The sequence below is a fragment of the Bombina bombina genome, chromosome 3, assembly GCF_027579735.1.
Source record: "Bombina bombina isolate aBomBom1 chromosome 3, aBomBom1.pri, whole genome shotgun sequence".
Classification (NCBI taxonomy): Eukaryota; Metazoa; Chordata; class Amphibia; order Anura; family Bombinatoridae; genus Bombina; species Bombina bombina.
In genome coordinates, this window is record NC_069501.1 from 990,699,253 (window position 1) to 990,719,791 (window position 20,539).

Consider the following 20,539-nt stretch of genomic DNA (forward strand, 5'->3'; position numbering starts at 1 on the left):
TAAAATACCTACAATTATCTACAATTAAACCTAACACTACACTATCAATAAATTAATTACATAAAATACCTACAAATAAATACAATTAAATAAACTAACTAAAGTACAAAAAATAAAAAAGAACTAAGTTACAAAAAATAAAAAATAATTTACAAACATTAGAAAAAAAGAAAAATTTTTAAGCTAATTACACCTACTGTAAGCCCCCTAATAAAATAACAAAGCCCCCAAAATAAAAAAATTCCCTACCCTTTTCTAAAATGAAAATAGAAAAGCTCTTTTACCTTACCAGCCCTTAAAAGGGCCTTTTGCTGGGCATGCCCCAAAGAATTCTGCTCTTTTGCCTGAAAAAAAAACATACAATACCCCCCCCCAACATTACAACCCACCACCCACATACCCCTAATCTAACCCAAACCCCCCTTAAATAAACCTAACACTAAGCCCCTGAAGATCTTCCTACCTTATCTTCACCACGCCGGGTATCACCGATCGGTCCAGAAGAGCCTCCGAAGTCTTCATCCAAGCCCAAGCGGGGGCTGAAGAGATCCATCATCGGGCTGAAGAGGTCCATCATCGGGCTGAAGTCTTGATCCAAGCGGCGGCTGAAGAGGTCCATCATCGGGCAGAAGTCTTCATCCTATCCGGGCAGAAGAGGACATCTGGACCGGTAGACATCTTCATCCAAGCCGCATCTTCTATCTTCATCCATCCGGAGCGGAGCAGAGCCATCTTCTTCCAGCTGACACTGATCCATCCTCTTCTACTGACGCCTACTCGCCGAATGACGGTTCCTTTAAATGACGTCATCCAAGATGGCGTCCCTCGAATTCTGATTGGCTGATAGGATTCTATCAGCCAATCGGAATTAAGGTAGGAAAATTCTGATTGGCTGATGGAATCAGCCAATCAGATTCAAGTTCAATCCGATTGGCTGATCCAATCAGCCAATCAGATTGAGCTCGCATTCTATTGGCTGATCGGAACAGCCAATAGAATGCAAGCTCAATCTGATTGGCTGATTCCATCAGCCAATCAGAATTTTCCTACCTTAATTCCGATTGGCTGATAGAATCCTATCAGCCAATCGGAATTCGAGGGACGCCATCTTGGATGACGTCATTTAAAGGAACCGTCATTTGGCGAGTAGGCGTCGTAGAAGAGGATGGATCCGCGTCGGCTGGAAGAAGATGGCTCCGCTCCGGATGGATGAAGATAGAAGATGCGGCTTGGATGAAGATGTCTACCGGTCCGGATGTCCTCTTCTGCCCGGATAGGATGAATACTTCTGCCCGATGATGGACCTCTTCAGCCGCCGCTTGGATCAAGACTTCAGCCCGATGATGGACCTCTTCAGCCCGATGATGGACTTCTTCAGCCCGATGATGGATCTCTTCAGCCCCCGCTTGGGCTTGGATGAAGACTTCGGAGGCTCTTCTGGACCGATCGGTGATACCCGGCGTGGTGAAGATAAGGTAGGAAGATCTTCAGGAGCTTAGTGTTAGGTTTATTTAAGGGGGTTTGGGTTAGATTAGGGGTATGTGGGTGGTGGGTTGTAATGTTGGGGGGGGTATTGTATGGTTTTTTTTCAGGCAAAAGAGCAGAATTCTTTGGGGCATGCCCCGCAAAAGGCCCTTTTAAGGGCTGGTAAGGTAAAAGAGCTTTTCTATTTTTATTTTAGAATAGGGTAGGGAATTTTTTTTATTTTGGGGGTCTTTGTTATTTTATTAGGGGGCTTAGAGTAGGTGTAATTAGCTTAAAATTGTTGTAATCTTTTTCTAATGTTTGTAAATTATTTTTTTATTTTTTGTAACTTAGTTTTTTTTTAATTTTTTTTTTTTGTACTTTAGTTAGTGTATTTATTTGTATTTATTTGTAGGTATTTGTATTTAATTTAATAAGAGTTAATTTATTTCGTTAGATAAAAATTATATTTAACTTAGGGGGGTGTTAGTGTTAGGGTTAGACTTAGCTTTAGGGGTTAATACTTGAAGTTAGGTATCGGCGATGTTAGGGAGGGCAGATTAGGGGTTAATACTATTTATTATAGGGTTATTGAGGCGGGAGTGAGGCGGATTAGGGGTTAATAACTTTATTATAGTAGCGGTGAGGTCCGGTCGGCAGATTAGGGGTTAATAATTGTAGGTAGCGGCGACATTGGGGGCGGCAGATTAGGGGTTAAGAAATATAATATAGGGGTCGGCGGTTTTAGGGGCAGCAGATTAGGGGTACATAGGGATAACGTAGGTGGCGGCGGTGTACGGAGCGGCAGATTAGGGGTTAAAAAAAATATGCAGGGGTCAGCGATAGCGGGGGCAGCAGATTAGGGGTTAATAAGTGTAAGGTTAGGGGTGTTTAGACTCGGGGTACATGTTAGGGTGTTAGGTGCAGACTTAGGAAGTGTTTCCCCATAGGAAACAATGGGGCTGTGTTAGGAGCTGAACGCTGCTTTTTTGCAGGTGTTAGGTTTTTTTTTCAGCCCAAACTGCCCCATTGTTTCCTATGGGGGAATCGTGCACAAGCTGAAAAAAGAGAACTGAGCACGTTTTTGAAGCTGGCCGCGTCCGTAAGCACCGCTGGTATTGAGAGTTGCAGTGGCGGTAAATATGCTCTACGCTCCCTTTTTGGAGCCTAACGCAGCCCTTCTGTGAACTCTAAATACCAGCGGTATTTAAAAGGTGCGGGGGGAAAAAAACCAGCGTTAGCTACGCGGGTCGTTACCGACAAAACTCTAAATCTAGCCGTTAACTTTCCTAATAGGTGAGACGGTGGCTGTCCTTATTATACCTACATTGAGTAGGTTTAATTATTTCTTTTTTCTAATATATTTGATGTATTCGGATTTTTATGATACATCCTCACAGTGCTTTTCCGCTTGTTTACATCTACATGCAGTTTATGGGTCTTTGCAAAATATTCCCTTTGTGAGTAAACGTTTCGTTGCTTTCTGTAAATATGGCTTTTGTTGTTTCAGATGAACAATGGGAGGTAGAATTGGGTGAATCTCTTCAGAACAATACTTTGTCTGATGGAGATGATACACTTAATATCTATAGTGCCTTTAAAAAGTACTGGAATTTATGGATAAAACAAATAATGAGAGCTGAAAAATTTAGCCTAGAAAACTATATCAAATTAAAAATAGTCCCTAGAGGACTACGTTTACACCTTGATCCAGGCATGCATATGAGGGATGATGATGAGGAAAGGGAGAATTTATTGGAAGATTGGAAAAATAGACGATCAGAATGCTCCCTTGATCTGATGCAGCGTATGGTTGACAAAGACATAAAAAAGCTAGATAGGATAAAAAATAGAAATAGCTTTGCGAAACGTCAAATTAATCAGTTTGATTATATTCCTTGGACGTAGCCTAATATTGAGAACATGGAAGCTAAAACAGCACCTAGTCTGAAAGGGCTAAAGAATGCGCTAGTTTCACAATATACACTTGAGCAATATAATTTACAAAGCCCAACTGACACGGGATTAGCACTTTTTTTTAAACAGTGGAAAGTGTTTATTTTATCCTTTCCAGTAGAGACGCAAAAGATACTAGTTAGACCATTTAAGGAAACTGCTTATGTCCAATTGCAAGTGCTTGCCGGACACCTCCCTAGTACATGGCTTGAAGACATTAATGATAGTGGAGAGATGGAAGTGGAATAAGAATAGGAGGAGGAGGTGACTCGGGCGGTGAGCGGGGGATGGGTTTTTTTTTTCTTTGTTTTTTTTTTCTTTCTTTCTCTTTTCTTTTTTTCTTTCTTCTCATTTCCTTCTTTCTCGTCCCCTTTCTTTCACCCGGATGTAATAACAAAGAAATATGATTTAGGAATTATTCTGGTAAAGAATACTTATTGTAGCATCTTAAAGAAAGAAACAATAAAGGGATTTTTGTTGTTTGGTAAAAAGGGAGAGATATTTGTTTTGGTTTTATATTTTTTGTTCATTTAATTAATAGATAAAATCGCAACAGGCATGTGCGATATACGGTCAGATGCTCAAATGAATTATGAAAGTTAAAGATTTAATATTGAAATGTATTGTAGAAATATATGTATTTTTTTGTAAAAGGTTTTTTACTTTTTTTTTTCTCTTTTTGATGTTGTAATAATATAGACGCATTCTTGTTGTTGACCAATAAAAAAAAAAAAAATAGAAATGGATGAAGCCCTTAGAATTGTGAATAATTTTGAGGGGGATTCTAAATTCTCCATATTGAATGAAGAAACAAAATAAATTGTTTCTAAATTACAACAGGAAATAAAACAAAGGAAATGTAGAAAACTAGGACGTGACCAAGATGACTACAATAAAAATCAGGTTTATACCTACTTCCTGAATAGAAATTCATACAACTCAGGTACAGATTGTTCTGACGTAGAAGGTGATAGTAAATCAAAAAACGAGGCCGTCAGGGTACAAGTAAAAAAGAAAGGAAACGTGGAGGAAGGAAAAGGAGTCGAAGCAAAGATAGGTCCCACAGAGGGACAGATGCCCAGAGAGTATGAGGAGAGGAGTAGAGATGAGAATGAGAACTCGACGGGATTACAGAGGGGACTTTTAGGGGACTTTATAACTAATAAAACTGACGAATTACAAAAAGATAACTTGTCCTCTTTCCCCCTAAACAATGCACATGTTAATTTGTTGAAAAAAGGCCTTTCTTTCTGTCCAACCAATGCCCTGGATAAATTTACAGTTATAAAAGATCTTAACCTTTTTGCACATAAAGTGGTGCTTTCTCATGTAATGAAGGGAAAATCAAATGTAGATACTATAAATAACCCTAACGTCTTGAATCTAGATCAAGATGATCAAGAAACTGTGGCGGATCTAGTACATTTGTTGGACACAAATGAAATTCCTGATGAACTTCCTGTACCTAATATGTTAACTGTACAGGAAGATAATAATTCCTTTGATATTAAGGTGGATTCAGGTTTAAAAAGAAAATCTGAATATATGCCTCCCCTTGCCCTTGTCCCTGCGGTGCAGTTATTTGTTAAGGAGGTTGAGAAAGAAATTAATAAGATTTTGTTTGATAAAATTACCCAAGATAATTTAAAATATGAGGAAAGAAGAGCACTTTTTGATCTAATGAATAAATCGGGTATCATCATTAAGCAGGTGGACAAGGGGGGAAATTTGGTGGTTATGGATGAAACTAACTATGCGAATGAGGTTAGGAGACAGTTGAAAAATAAGGATCAATATCTCCTGCTACCACATAATCCCATAGCTTTAATACAAGCCTACCTACTCCACCTGCTTGCACCTGCAAGGAAAGATGGAATCATTGATAAAAAGGAATGTGGTTATCTCTACACAAAGTTCCCCAGAGTTCCTGTATTCTATTGCATCCCAAAATTACATAAGAATTTAAGGGATCCTCCAGGACGTCCCATAATATCTGGGATAGGGAGTGTTACAGAGAACCTGGGGAACTATGTGGACAGATTCCTAAAACCTTTCCTTTTGACCTTAACCTCCTATGTAAAAGATACCAGCGACCTCCTGAGAAAATTAGATGGTTTAGAGGTAGAACCAAACACTCTACTTGTATCCTTGGACGTAGAGGGACTCTATTCATCCATACCTCATGAGGTAGGCCTAAGAGCTGCTAGGTATTTTTTGGAAAGTAGAAGCCATATGTATAGAAAGCACACTGAGTTTGTGCTAGACCTGCTAAAATTTGTCTTAACAAATAATGTTTTCAGCTTTGATCAGAAGTTCTACAGACAGATTAGAGGAACAACGATGGGGGCAACGTGCTCCATCATATGCTTGCCTCCATGTAGGTTTTTGGGAGAATTCAGTGGTTTTTGGTGACCTTCAGGACTGGATAGAGAAACATGTTTTGATTTGGTTACGTTATGTGGATGATGTCTTTCTCCTATGGAGGGGAACTGAGGATCTATTGAAGGAGTTTGTGAAAATGTTGAATACAAATTCTTTCAATATCCTCTTAACTTTTGACTTTGATGAAAGTGAGCTAACTTTCCTCGATGTGAAAATCAAAAAGGAAGGGAATAGTTTAGCGACTGAAATTTATCATAAGGACACAGCTACTAATAATATTCTGGAAGCCTCTAGTCATCATCCCAAATCCTTGATACGTGGAATACCAGTTGGACAGTTTCTCTGTTTATGGAGAAACTGTTCTAGTATGAGGAAATTTAATACACATGCTATAGAAATGTACAATAGGTTTGAAAGTAGGGGCTATTCAAAAAGGAATTTAAGATATGCTGTGAATAGAGCTAGGTGAGAAAATAGGGACAATTTGCTCTATAAGACTAACGTTAAACCTAAAGAACAGAAAGTTTGTTTCGTTACTGAATATAATTGCCACTGGGAAAGGATTCGTGGAATCCTTGCAGAGAAATGGCAATTTTTACAAGCTGATGTAGAAATTGGGAAAATAGTGGGTGATAAGCCATTTCTAGTTGCTAGGAGAGCCCCTAATCTCAAAGACAAACTTGTAAAAAGTCACTATGTTAAAAGCCCCAATACGAGAGATTTGTTGGAAAAACACAGAAAAGTCAAAGGCAGTTTCCAATGAGGAAGCTGTGTTCTATGTAAATATATTGTTCATATAAAAACATTTTCGACTGGTCTTTTGTCATACCCTATAAAGCAGTTTATTAACTGCAAAACTGAGAATGTCATCTATTTACTATCCTGCAGCTGCCGTTTTTTTATGCAGGTAAAACTAGATGTATGTTGAAGGATAGGGTGACCGAACATAGGGATGATATCAAAGCAGCAAGAAAAGAAGAAATTAAAAGTGGGGTGGCTTTGCACTTTGCAACACACCATAATTGCAACTTAACTGACTTTAAAGTAACAGGTATTGAAGCTTGCTCTCTCTTTGGGAGAGGAGGGGTTATTGACAATATACTCCTCAAAAAAGAGACAGAATAGATGTACAAGCTTCAAACAGTCACTCCTAAAGGTTTAAATGAAAAGTTTGAATTTGCAGCGTTTCTTTAATTTGATTAATAGTTCAGACAGTTGTTCTGATACTTGCTGCAATGCACAAAAGAACTTTTTGAATGTGTCACGTTTAACCAGTTCACACAAAGTCTAGAGGACAAAAAAAAAAAAAATTAAAAGTTATTAATTTGGAATAACTTTAGTGGTAATACTAAATTGGTAGTTATGAAATAAGTTTTAAGACAGTTGAACCATTTATCAGATATATAGAATTTTGTTATACCTCTATATATATATATATATATATATATATATATATATATATATATATATATATATATATATATATATATATATATATGTATAGAACCTTTTATATATAAAAAATGCACTTCTTTACTTAATAACTCTGTGTTAACTATTGGCTATACACCTCTTCATTTCAAGATATGCTAAGTGGTATAGGCTCTAGCATATCAAATTACTGGATTCCTGTTCACTAAATCTTTAACCTTTCCGTAAGAGGGAGGCATGATCGAAGGCAGTTTTGTCTATTGGTTGAAAGACCAAAAGCGATATCCAATCATAATGCATCATGCCCGGTAAAAAAACAGCTGAGTCTTCAATCAAACAACCGTTTGCCCTGAGGAAACCCCTATGACGTAGTGAAAGGTGGGGGGGTGAAACGCGCATCGGCAGTGACGTGATCGGAGCGGGATGCTCTGTTGCAGACCTTACAGACGGCTACACTGTTTCCAAGTTTGCAGCAACTAAGGTTGACTACCATTGGCTCTTTGTTCGTCATCAATGGCCGTGCCTGTTTGTAAAACGAACCGTTGGAGTCCTAAGTCGGCATTACGGAAGAGTTAAGCCGCTTGAAACGTTCGTATTTGTGATACAAATAACTTTGCTTTTTTCCTTGCTCACAGACAGTGTGCAGCCAGCACATGATATAAAAAATACGTAAAAACACATGGAGTCATAAACCTGAATATGTGAACTGTTACCAGGACTCTTGTACTCGACATGATGAGCTATAGCTCCAGGCTCTCAACTGGGGGTATAAGAACTGCTCACTTAGTTCACTCTGCTGCTATTTTGATAACAATGTATCATGTATTACTAATGTAATCACTATAGTTATGGTACCAATAAGACTCGTTTTGGGAGTGTGTACATAGATCCTGTTACAAAATTATATTTCATGACACCTAATACTATTCTTGAGATAGTGGTGCCCTCTGAAATAGGTGTTGTACACAACCCCCTAGTCTGTGTTATCATACCGGACCATTAGGTCATTTATATACTATTGATTAGTGTACATTTGTTTACCTTTGCAATTGATTTGTTTGCACCTTTTTGGTATAAACTAAGACGTTAACAGTGTCACTAACAGACATAGATCCTCATGGATCACTATGATGGCCTATTAATGCGACAAATACGCAGCTATCCTCTAGTGGAGGTGTTGTTCTGTTAGTAATTTGGGAAATGTGTGCTCAATTTTACTTTTCCATGTATATTGGTATGTAGGTCTCTAATGTATATTCGCTTCTGAGCACTTTTATGGTTCATTTGTCTTTCTATGAATTTACAGATACACTGTCTGATATGTGAATGCACGATCTGAAAAGCACTGTGGTCTACCATCTATATGATGAGGTTAACATTTTGACCATTGTATAATAAAATGTTGTGCTGAAATCCCTGTCTTGTATGTAGTAACTTATTTTAGTTTCTACTTTATCTTTCTTTAGTTTTGGTTTTTATGTAATTTTTAAGGGTCTGCAAAACTTTCCTTCATATAAGGTTTTTAGACCTGAGTTAAATTTTATACTCAGGTCAGTTTATGAGTGCAATTAAATTTATGAGGCCTGTCTCCCTTTTCACCTCCGTGATTTAAAGTATGTTTAGGTATGTGTATCAGTCTGTTTGTATGTCAGTGTGTGAGTTAAAGCATGCAGCAAACACTCTCTATGTCACTTTATAGGGCTATGTATCAACCGGTATCAGTGCACGTGTGAATGTACATGATGTGAATCCTTGTCCTTTATGTGTGTGTACGTATGGGTGTTTTTGTGTCAGTAGTCAGTGTATGTGCAGGTATTTGTGTTCTTGAACCTAAGTATATGTTAGTATTTGTATGTGCCTAGATTATAAATGGTTTTTACAATATAATATTGTAAAGTACATTTTTGATGACTTTGCCTATGCTTAAAAGGACTCTGTACTCATGTTGCCTTAAAAAATATAAAATAAAAACAGTTTGAATTTAAATACAATATCAGGTGTGTACTTCTTAGTAATGCTGAATAAATTATATGTATTTCCTATACTTCAATAAGCCTCAGCAGGAAGTAGCTATCAACCAATAAGCATTAACAGGAAGTATCTATTACCCAATCAGCAGTTTAGGAAGTACCCATCAGCCAATGAGAATTAGTAAGTACACAACTGTATACCTCCAAACATTTCCTGGAGGCTTTCTGAAACAGGGAGGTTAGGGAACTTGTGGACAACATTTTGTGGGTGGGACTGCAGTGTAAAGGGCGGAGTCACAGCCAGGTCTATAGTGGGACACTGAGTATCCTGGGAGGAGCTGGATAGTCTTTGAAAACTGAGCCATTTGCCCTGGCTGAGAAGCTGCAGGAGGGAAGCGGACCAATCCCTAAAACCCAGGACATTAGCCATGGATAAGAAGTTGTGGGTTGGAAGTGGCAACTAATACAGCTCTGTTATTTCAATGTTTCAATTTAAATTGGGAAAAAAGGGTTTTACTTCATATTAAAAAAAAATGAAATCCCAATAAGGATTTTTTTTGCATGGGTGTTCATTGATATGTGCGTCAACCAGTTCTAGTAGGCATTTTCATTAATATAACAGTTTATCAGTGGATAGATCCATATCAAGGGTACTTACACGTGCAGCACAAGCCTTGTTTCCTAACACCAAACAGCAGAGCTTCGCACACGTTACAGTACACAGGCCGGTTAAAATGTTTCAGGCGCCATAAGTGTTGCCCATCGTCCTTTATATTCTGTGAGTAAATAAACAAAGGGGTTGATAAAACACAATCAACACACAACGTGGAGAAGTCAATAAATAAAAAAGGTCTGGAGAGAGCTACTACATGCATTATATATTTAGTTCCTTCTTATATAAATTGTATACATACAGCCTCCATTCCCAGCAGCACCAAAAGAGGCACAGTAGTGAGTCCTCCTTTTAGCCATTCCTCATAGGAAACTGTCCCATTGCCGTCATAATCCACTTGTTTCATCATCTCCTCCAGCATCTGCAGGGGAATGCATTTCAGGTTATCAAGAAATAAAACAAATGGCTTAAATGGACAGTTTACTGTAAAATTGGTTTCCCCTTAATATGTTTCCATTGACTTGTTATGCTAGTTACAGGGTTTAAAATGTATGGGAAATTGCACCTTTGGATATTTTTTTGTATATGAAACAGATGTTTTTAGTAATTAAAAACACAACCCAGTAAAATGGGCTGAGCATGTAGAACATACCTAATTAGCTTATGGGTCTAATTATTTACAAAGTCTTCCTTATCTTATTGCTCACAGTCTACTCAAACACCAATACATAGAGAGAACAATAGAAAATTAACATTTTAGTACCTCTCTGTCACACCACCTACTGGGAGCATGATTACATCTAAACCTTGTTGTTTTTTTATAACCAGTACTTAAATTATCAAAATTTTTAGTATAGATGGGGATACAACAGGCTAAAGTAGCTTTTTCACATAACAAAATAAAGGTAAAGCACTGTATGTAAATATTTTTTTTTTATACACTCCAGCAAGTAAAATAGGTCACTGTGAACATATTAAAGCAGAACAAATATTACAGCACACTGTTTGCTGAGAATGAAGCGTAAAGTCACATTTTAGATTAAAAAAATAAAAGAACTAGTCATTAGAAAATATTACATTTAATAAAAAACTCAAAAATGTTAGTGTATGGCAAAAGACAATGCACCATTACTATATGAGACAGCCAGAGGACCATATCACTCACTGGCTTCAGTTCAGTGATATCCCAGTCCAGGTACTCAGCTACCCGCATCATCTGTGTTATAATACGATCCACTTCCTGCAGGAAAAGAGGGATAGAATTAGTCAGAGCAAACAAAACAGAAAATACATAAACAGAAGGAGGAAAAACTGTGAAATATAAAGACAGAATAAAACCAAACAGAGGAAGATGGGGATATAAATATACTGGGAATCATGTTTGATGGGATTGAACTTACAGAGCTGTCCAGAAGTCCATTACTGTCTTTATCATACAGCTTAAAGGTAACTGTGAATGAAAAGAAGACGGCCATTACTAGTGTGCTGTACTTCCTGTTTAGCCTCAATTTAGTACAGATGCCCTCACCTCCCACAATGCATTATGTTATGATAGGTCATTTTAGAATGCTATGTGCCTACAGTATATAGAACTGACGAATGTTTAGTATTAAACAACAATCCAGTTCTAAAAGTTTTTGCTCTTAAAAAAACATAAACATCAAATAACAAAAAGTATGTACCTTTTCTAAGAAGATTTGCCTCTTTAACTTATGTAGTTGAAAAAAAACGAGAAACAACTGGATCTGTTTTATTGTGCAGATAAAAATTTTTAGTCCTTAGTTTTCTGCAGCTACAACCTACTAATGTATACACCTATACCAATGAATTATTTATCTGTAGCTCTTTCACACTGCATATGTAGTTGTGCTGGCTTTTAGCGGAATATTAACAGTTAACCACACTACTCATCTACCTAAACTAATACACAATTTATAGGTTTCACAAAACAACGTTTTTGTTGTTGCTTCTAATGGAGAACATATCCAAAGTGACTAATAAATAACAATAATGAATATGTTTTTACATTTCTAGTAATATGAGATCATCTGCATGGTAGCATTAATAATGCATATATAATTGTAAAGCCAAACATATTGATTTTTTAGGAAATGTACAATATATGTTTTTCACACAAAATAGTTTGTAGGCACACTAGAACGTATGTATAGACAAAAACATCAAAAACATTCTTCCCGACAAAAATAAATGAAGGTTGTATATCTACTGAGCTTGCAAACTCTACTGGGTTTGCAAATACGCTTTTCTCCACCATATGGATAAAAGCCTTAAAAGGGAGATTAAACACACACACACACATATATATATATATATATATATATATATATATATATATATATATATATATATATATATATATATACTGTATATATATATAAATATATATATATATATAAAAGAAAGTCTGCAATATACTTTCATTATTTATTTTGTCCCCTTTTCCTGTAATTCCATTCTGAAATTGTGAGCTTTACAGTTCCTGTTAGAAATGGAAGTGCAGAACACTGTTATATTCCACACAGCCATTGGCTGCACACTTTACTGACCTATTTATAACTGTTCATAATTGGCCACAGCAGAGAAGGTAACCTAAGTTACAACATAGCATTTCTAATTGTTTTATAGACACTAAAACTTTACACTTATTTTGTCAATATTTAAACAGCTAATGAATTTAAAAAAAAAATACATCTACATGTTATTCTCAGACTAATATTTTCTTTGAATGCGTCATTCTATCTAGTATTTACTTAGTGTTTAATGTCCCTTTAAGAGTTTCTAAGTTTGGATAAGGCTCAAACATAGGAAAAGATTTAAAAAACATCTTCCCATTCTTTTGATACGTTTAACAATCATTCATGATCACTTAAATATGGCACAATGTGGTTCCGCTTTTAGATCTGTATGTTTTTTTTAGATTTATTACTGTGTATTTAAACACCAGCAAATTAAATTTACCAAGCCCGAGCCTTATATCAAATTTTTTTTAATTTAGAACAGTGGAAAAAGTAATGGATGATTTAAGAGCAATTTCAAGTATGAGCTTAAAATACCTACATTCCATTTGGCGAATTTGTGCATTTGGTTTGCATTAACATAAGTTAAGAAGCAGCGGTCTTAAGACCGCTGCCCCTTAACTTGTCCGCCACCTTTGAGATGGTGGACAGCATTCTGCTCGATCGCATACGATGAGGTTGATTGACAGCACCTGCTAGCGGCAGGAGGCGGCATTGCACAAGCATTCCACAAGGAGTGCTTGTGCGATGATAAATGCAGTCAGCGTATGCTGACGGAATTAATTGATGTCTGGCGGACATGATCGCTACAGCGGATCAAGTCCACCAGACACATGATAAATTGGCCCCAATGTGTTTAAACACAGTTATATACATATAATAGTTAATTGAAAATATATTTTTATTTAAAGGTAGATTTATTTTATTAAAACTTTTTGTTCTTTTATATCCCTTTAACTCCTGCTTTTTCATATACATGTTTGAGTACTATGTCCCTTTAATAGTTGTGGGGTGAAGGTATAGTTCATGTCAACAATTATAAGAAATGAGGGGGGGGAGATATGTTATGTTTAGCTACTGTGTGAAGGGATCACGTCAGCATAGTGCAACTTACCTGGGGTTGCTGGGTCTGGCTGTTAGGGTTGTAAGTTTAAGTGATGAGTAGTTTGAGTTACATAGCTTTGCGATTTGTGGTTAGGTTTAAGGGCTTTAACCCCTTCACCCAATCCAATGTATATATACGTCGTGCAGTATTTTGGCTATCGTACCGCATGACGTATATATACATCTGAGCTTCAGGAATCTCCAGAAGTCTCAGCTGTTAAGTTACAGCAGAGAGCTGGAGTTCCTGAGCTGTTCTGGACGATTTAGGAAGGTTGAAGGGTAAGGGGTATCCTACAATGCCTTCAATTTTCCTATTAGCAGGCTCTCTGCCAATACATAAGATGGGGGTGACCAGTGGGGGGTGAGGGAGGGAAGAGAGCTGTTTGGGAGGGATCAGGGGGTGGGAGGTGTCAGGTGGGAGGGTAATCTCTACACTAAAGCTACAATAAACCTTATAAGCTACCTGAGTAACCCCTTCACTGCCGGGAATAATAGAAATGTGGTGCGCAGCTGCAGTTAGCAGCCTTCTAATTACCGAAAATCAATGACAAAGCCATGTATGTCTGCTATTTCTGAACAAAGGGTATCCCAGAAAAGGTTTTTCAATCATTTGTGCCATGATTGCACAAGCAGTATGTAAATAATTTCAGTAAGAAACCCAAAGTGTGTGAAAAGTCAACATTTTTTTTATATGAGTGCATTTGGCGGTGAAATGGTGGCATGAAGTATACCAAATGGGCCTAGATGAATACCTTGGGTTGTCTACTTAATATATATATATATAGTTTTGACAGGTAAATAATAAAAAAAAAACAAGGGTCTATTTCTGTTTAAATGGGTTGATAGCAAAAATGCTAAAATTTCTCAGATATTTTGGGGAAGGTTTTCTCTGAAAGTCCTGGTAGTGAATGGGTTAACACAGCTGTATATGTGACATATGTATCAGAGTTCTAAAGCCTTGGGTAACTAATTCTAATCGCTCAGCTAAATAAAGTAGGAAATGCGGGTGGAGAAACGGCGCAATGTTTACCATCTCTAAATGAAAGTGCCCCTGTTTTTTTATTGTAATTTTATATACTAGCCAGCAAATACTTATAGTTTACAATCACTTTAACACCTGAAGAAATGTTTTCCTTTATTCTTAAAAATACAAAGAAAAAAAAAAAGATAATGTTTTGCTGAGCACACTATAAAACAATTTTTAAAAAAAAGGAGTTTTCAGGCATCAACTTTACCTTATTTGGTTCATTAAGCCATAAGTTTGTAATGAAAATAGTATTTAGGACCAATGTTTAGAGTCGAATACTCAGAAAGTACATGTCGTCTTTATCCTTCACACACAAAGCAGCATTTCTGATCTCCATATAGCAGTGCAATACATCTAATATTTCTACACCACAGATGGGGATGATTTTATGATATGTAAAGGGATATATATAAAGGTTATATTTGAAATGTACACAAACCACTGCCAGCTTTTAAAGCATGCACAAGCATAAACTGGCCAACTTGTTTTATATTTTACAGACATGTTCCTGTTATTTTCAATATTAAAAAAAGCAATCAAGGAAAATTATTATTTTAATTAAGGAAAATAAATGTGTCTAACCAAGATCCTGATGTTAGAACTTGTGCAGACATCCTGACCCAATTTCTGCCAGGGGTTGCATAATCAACAAAATGATGCTAACAATGAAATTATAGCTGCCTTTTTCAGTAATGGAATTATTGAATTCCTTAGGGGCTCTTAATTGGGAAATGTTTTTTTTTCTTCTTTCAGATAAATGGCTTATTAGCTCTTACTCTACTCTAATTGGAAAGTCAATAAGAAAAGGTCAAATGTGGATAAAAGTCAAAACTCAGTATTATAGTATATTCATAGACAAATAGTTATATACATACACTTACATTTGTGTATGTATATGTTTTTATATATATATATATATATATATATATATAAATATATATACATATATTACACACACATATTATATAATACAATAAAAGTTGGATTTGCATTTCACATTTGAAAAGCCTAGCAAGAATCCAGTCACACCAAGCAAAATTTTAGGTGTGTCTGGTGGTGGCCAGCAGAGGGGAAGTGGGGAACCCATGGTTGCCTTGGGGACTTTAAATCAGGGTATCAGGGCCTCATTTTAAGGCACCAATGGCCCCATAAAGTATTTTCCAGGTGGATACTATTTTCCAGAAAGGACATTTTCTTTGGCATTTTTTATTTCTGGAATGGATTAAACCCTGTAGTTTTCCTCCTGTCTCTGGTGGTCTGGTCCTCTTTTGGTGGTTGATGGCCTCTTGCATGCTAGAGAAATAATTTTTGTTCCTGAACCAATTTGTCTGGAAGATTAGCCAGCTGCTGGACATGGAGGTGTCAAAAAGACTTTCGGCGAGATTACGAGTCTTGCGTTAGCCTTAAAAAGCAGTGTTGAGAGGTCCCAACGCTACTTTTTAACGCCCGCTGGTATTACGAGTCTGGCAGGTACAGGTGTACCACTCACTTTTTTTCCACGACTCGAGCTTACCGCAAATCCCCTTACGTCAATTGCGTATCCTATCTTTTTAATGGGATTTGCCTAACGCTGGTATTATGAGTCTTGGAAGAAGTGAGCGGTAGACCCTCTCCTGTCAAGCATTTAAAAGTCAGTAGTTAAGAGTTTTATGGGCTAACGCCGTAACATAAAACTCTTAACTAAAGTGCTAAAAAGTACACTAACACCCATAAACTACCTATTAACCCCTAAACCGAGGCCCCCCACATCGCAAACACTTAAATAAAGTTTTTAACCCCTAATCTGCCGACCGGACATCGCCGCCAATTTAATAAATATATTAACCCCTAAACCGCCGCACTCCCGCCTCGCAAACACTAGTTAAATTTTTTTAACCCCTAATCTGCCGTCCCTAACATCACCGACACCTACCTACATTTAATAACCCCTAATCTGTCGCCCCCAACGTCGCCGCTACTATATTAAATTTATTAACCCCTAAACCTAAGTCTAACCCCCCCTAACTTAAATATAATTTAAATAAAACGAAATAAAATTACTACAATTAAATAAATTATTCCTATTTAAAACTAAATACTTACCTATAAAATAAACCCTAAGCTAGCTACAATATAACTAATAGTTACATTGTAGCTATTTTAGGATTTATTTTTATTTTACAGGCAACTTTGTATTTATTTTAACTAGGTAGAATAGTTATTAAATAGTTATTAACTATTTAATAACTACCTAGCTAAAATAAATACAAAAGTACCTGTAAAATAAATCCTAACCTAAATTACAATTACACCTAACACTACACTATCATTAAAATAGTTACCTAAATTACCTACAATTAACTACAATTAAATAAAATAAAGTACGGAAAAAAACACTAAATTACAGAAAAAAATAAATGAATTACAAGAATTTTAAACTAATTACACCTAATCTAATCCCCCTAATAAAATAAAAAAGCCCCCCAAAATAAAAAAATCCCTACCCTGTACTTAATTACAAAAAGCCCTTAAAAGGGCCTTTTGCGGGGCATTGCCCCAAAGTAATCAGCTCTTTTACCTGTTAAAAAAAATACAATACCCCCCCAACATTAAAACCCACCACCCACACACCCAACCCTACTCTAAAACCCACCCAATCCCCCCTTAATAAAACCTAACACTACCCCCTTGAAGATCACCCTACCTTGAGACGTCTTCACCCAGCCGGGTACAAGTGGTCCTCCAGAGGGGCAGAAGTCTTCATCCGATCCGGGCAGAAGAGGACCTCCAGAGGGGCAGAAGTCTTCATCCAGGCGGCATCTTCTATCTTCATCCATCCGGAGCGGGTCCATCTTGAAGCCAGCCGACGCGGAGCATCCATCCAGAACGACGACTACACAATGAATGACGGTTCCTTTAAATGACGTCATCCAAGAACAGCAAGCTCAATCCTATTGGCTGATTGCATCAACCAATAGGATTTTTCCTACCTTAATTCCGATTGGCTGATAGAATCCTATCAGCCAATCGGAATTCAAGGGACGCCATCTTGGATGACGTCATTTAAAGGAACCATCATTCGTCGTGTAGTCGTCGGTCTGGATGGATGCTCAGCGTCGGCTGGCTTCAAGATGGACCCGCTCCGCTCCGGATGGATGAAGATGCCGTCTGGATGAAGACTTCTGCCCCTCTGGAGGTCTTCTTCTGCCCGGATCGGATGAAGACTTCTGCCCCTCTGGAGGACCACTTGTGCCCAGCTGGGTGAAGACGTCTCAAGGTAGTGTTAGGTTTTATTAAGGAGGGATTCGGTGGGTTTTAGAGTAGGGTGTGGGTGGTGGGTTTTAATGTTGGGGGGTATTGTATTTTTTTTTACAGGTAATAGAGCTGATTACTTTGGGGCAATGCCCCGCAAAAGGCCCTTTTAAGGGCTATTTGTAATTTAGTGTAGGGTAGGGATTTTTATTATTTTGGGGGGCTTTTTTATTTTATTAGGGGGATTAGATTAGGTGTAATTAGTTTAAAATTCTTGTAATTATTTTATTTTTTTCTGTAATTTAGTGTTTTTTTTTCTTCATACTTTAGTTTATTTTATTTAATTGTAGTTAATTATCATTAATTTATTTTAATTTATGTAATTAATTTAATGATAGTGTAGTGTTAGGCGTAATTGTAACTTAGGTTAGGGTTTATTTTATAGGTAAATTTGTCTTTATTTTAACTAGGTAGTTATTAAATAGTTACTAACTATTAAATAACTATTGTACCAAGTTAAAATAAAAACAAAGTTGCCTGTAAAATAAATATAAATCCTAAACTAGATACAATGTAACTATTAGTTATATTGTAGCTATCTTAGGGTTTATTTTATAGGTAAGTATTTAGTTTTAAATAGGAATAATTTATTTATTTGTAGTAATTTTATTTAGTTTTATTTAAATTATATTTAAGTTAGGGGGGGTTAGACTTAGGGTTAGACTTAGATTTAGGGGTTAATAACTTTATTATAGTGTCGGCGACGTTGGGGGTGGCAGATTAGGGGTTAATAAATGTAGTTAGTTTGCGGCGACATTGGGGGTGACAGATTAGGGGTTAATAAATATAATGTAGGTGTCGGCGATGTTGCGGGCAGCAGATTAGGGGTTCATAAGTATAATGTAGGTGGCGGCGGTGTCCGGAGCGGCAGATTAGGGGTTAATAATATAATGCAGGTGTCGGCGATGTCGGGGGCGGCAGATTAGGGGTTAATAAGTGTAAGATTAGTTGTATTTAGACTCGGGGTTCATGTTAGGGTGTTAGGTGTAGACATAACTTTTATTTCCCCATAGGAATCAATGGGGCTGCGTTAGAAGCTGAACGCTGCTTTTTTGCAGGGTTTTTTTCAGCCAAATCTGCCCCATTGATTCCTATGGGGAAATCGTGCACGAGCACCTTTAGCCAGCTTACCGCTACCATAAGCAGCGCTGGTATTGAGGTGAGATGTGGAGCTAGATTCTGCGGGTTAAAAAAACCTGTAATACCAGCGTTACTTTAGGTGAGCGGTGAGCTGAAACGAAGCGTTAGCAACGCACCCCTGTTACTGCAAAACTCGTAATCTCGGTGTATGAATTTAATTTATAGTCTTTTTTTGGCAGCCTGGATTGTTGGAAGATGTTCGTAAATTTGTTTTATCATGTGACACTTGAGCAAGGATGAAGCATTCTACTTTCTTTCCACTAGGCTCTCTTTATCCCTTGCCTGTTCCTGATGTTCCTTCGGCTTGTGTTTTCTTGGACTTTATTGTCAATTTACTTTTATCTGATGGATTTGATACCATTCTGTTGGTGGTCAATCGCTTTACTAAGTTGGCCCATTTTATTCCTACTGCTGGGCTTCCTTCTGCTAGCTTGAAGCTACTTCATTCATTAAAGGAGTTTTCGTTTACATGGTTTGCCTTAAAATGTGTTATCTGACAGGGGATCTCAATTTACCACCATATTTTGGAAACATTTCTTTTCCAGTCTCCATATTTCAAGATCCTTATCCTCTGGATACCATCGTCAGACTAATGGCCAGACTGAGAGAACTAATCAGACCCTGGAACAGTATTTGAGGTGCTTCTCGTCCATCAATCCATTAAGATGTCTCTGTTTTTCGCTAACTATAGTTTTCATCCTGCGATTTTACCGGAACTTCAATCATCCTTACCTGTTTCATATTTGAATCAACGCTTATTCTTTCTGACCAAGAACTTTCAATTTCATTGTGAAACTCTGCTTCAGATCCCTCTCTCCTATTCCTGCCTATGTTTTTGGGGATCTGGTATGGCTGTCTACATTGAATTTGAAGCTTTCTTGACCTTCCAAGAAATGGCTTTACTTTTGGACATTGTTAATCTTGTGGCTGTGAAACTTGACCTTCATCCTAGTTTCAGAATTTCTCCTAGTTTTAGAGGTCAAAAAGATCTTGGACTCTCATATTTATTAAGAATTTCTGCAATATTTAATCAAATGGAAAGGCTATGACCCTAAAGAGAATTAATTGGAATTAAAACCTATCTTCAAACAATCTGTTATATTGAAATCCAGGGGGCGCTACTAATTGTGTTTATATTTAAACTTCTACAAATCCACTTATAGTCATAAAATATATATCATTAAGTGTGATATATGCAACACGAAAAGTACAACAGCATATACAAAACAATTGATCAACTAAATAGCATATATCTACAATGCATATGTTTACATATATCTATAGACAATGTCCAAACTAAGTACGTCCATAAAAATATATAGTGAAAAAAGGGAGTGTCTATTTGTGACACTGATACCAGATCGTAGTTCAATATTCAATCTTCTTCATATGGTATATCCCTCTCTGGGGAATGTTAGATAAAAGGGGATTCTCTCCTCCTTTTAACTTCTTTGGAACATAGATTTTCTGTGTAAGAAACACAAACACCGGAGGGAATTAATGTTCATGCTCCAAGATTCTTGAGAAGGTTTCATCTTCGGCATCTACTTACCGCTGGGAGGGTGCCATTGAACAGGCGAGGCCGCAGTGCTGGTTAAGCTGGATGTGGAGGGTGCGCTATCAC

The 20,539-nt window shown here is 37.1% G+C and overlaps 1 protein-coding gene across 6 annotated transcripts in view; it reads right to left on the reverse strand.

Moving 5' to 3' along the window:
• The window catches only part of DGKA (diacylglycerol kinase alpha), a 389,538-nt gene that overhangs the window by 133,627 nt on the left and 235,372 nt on the right, over positions 1-20,539 (reverse strand). For all 6 annotated transcript variants that reach the window (XM_053708123.1, XM_053708124.1, XM_053708121.1 and 3 more), the window contains 4 exons: positions 11,217-11,266; positions 10,982-11,056; positions 10,118-10,237; positions 9,862-9,979 (listed from right to left, as the gene is read on the reverse strand). In XM_053708123.1, coding sequence (XP_053564098.1) covers positions 9,862-9,979; positions 10,118-10,237; positions 10,982-11,056; positions 11,217-11,266 — 363 coding nt within the window. The remainder of the gene's footprint in view (positions 1-9,861; positions 9,980-10,117; positions 10,238-10,981; positions 11,057-11,216; positions 11,267-20,539) is intronic.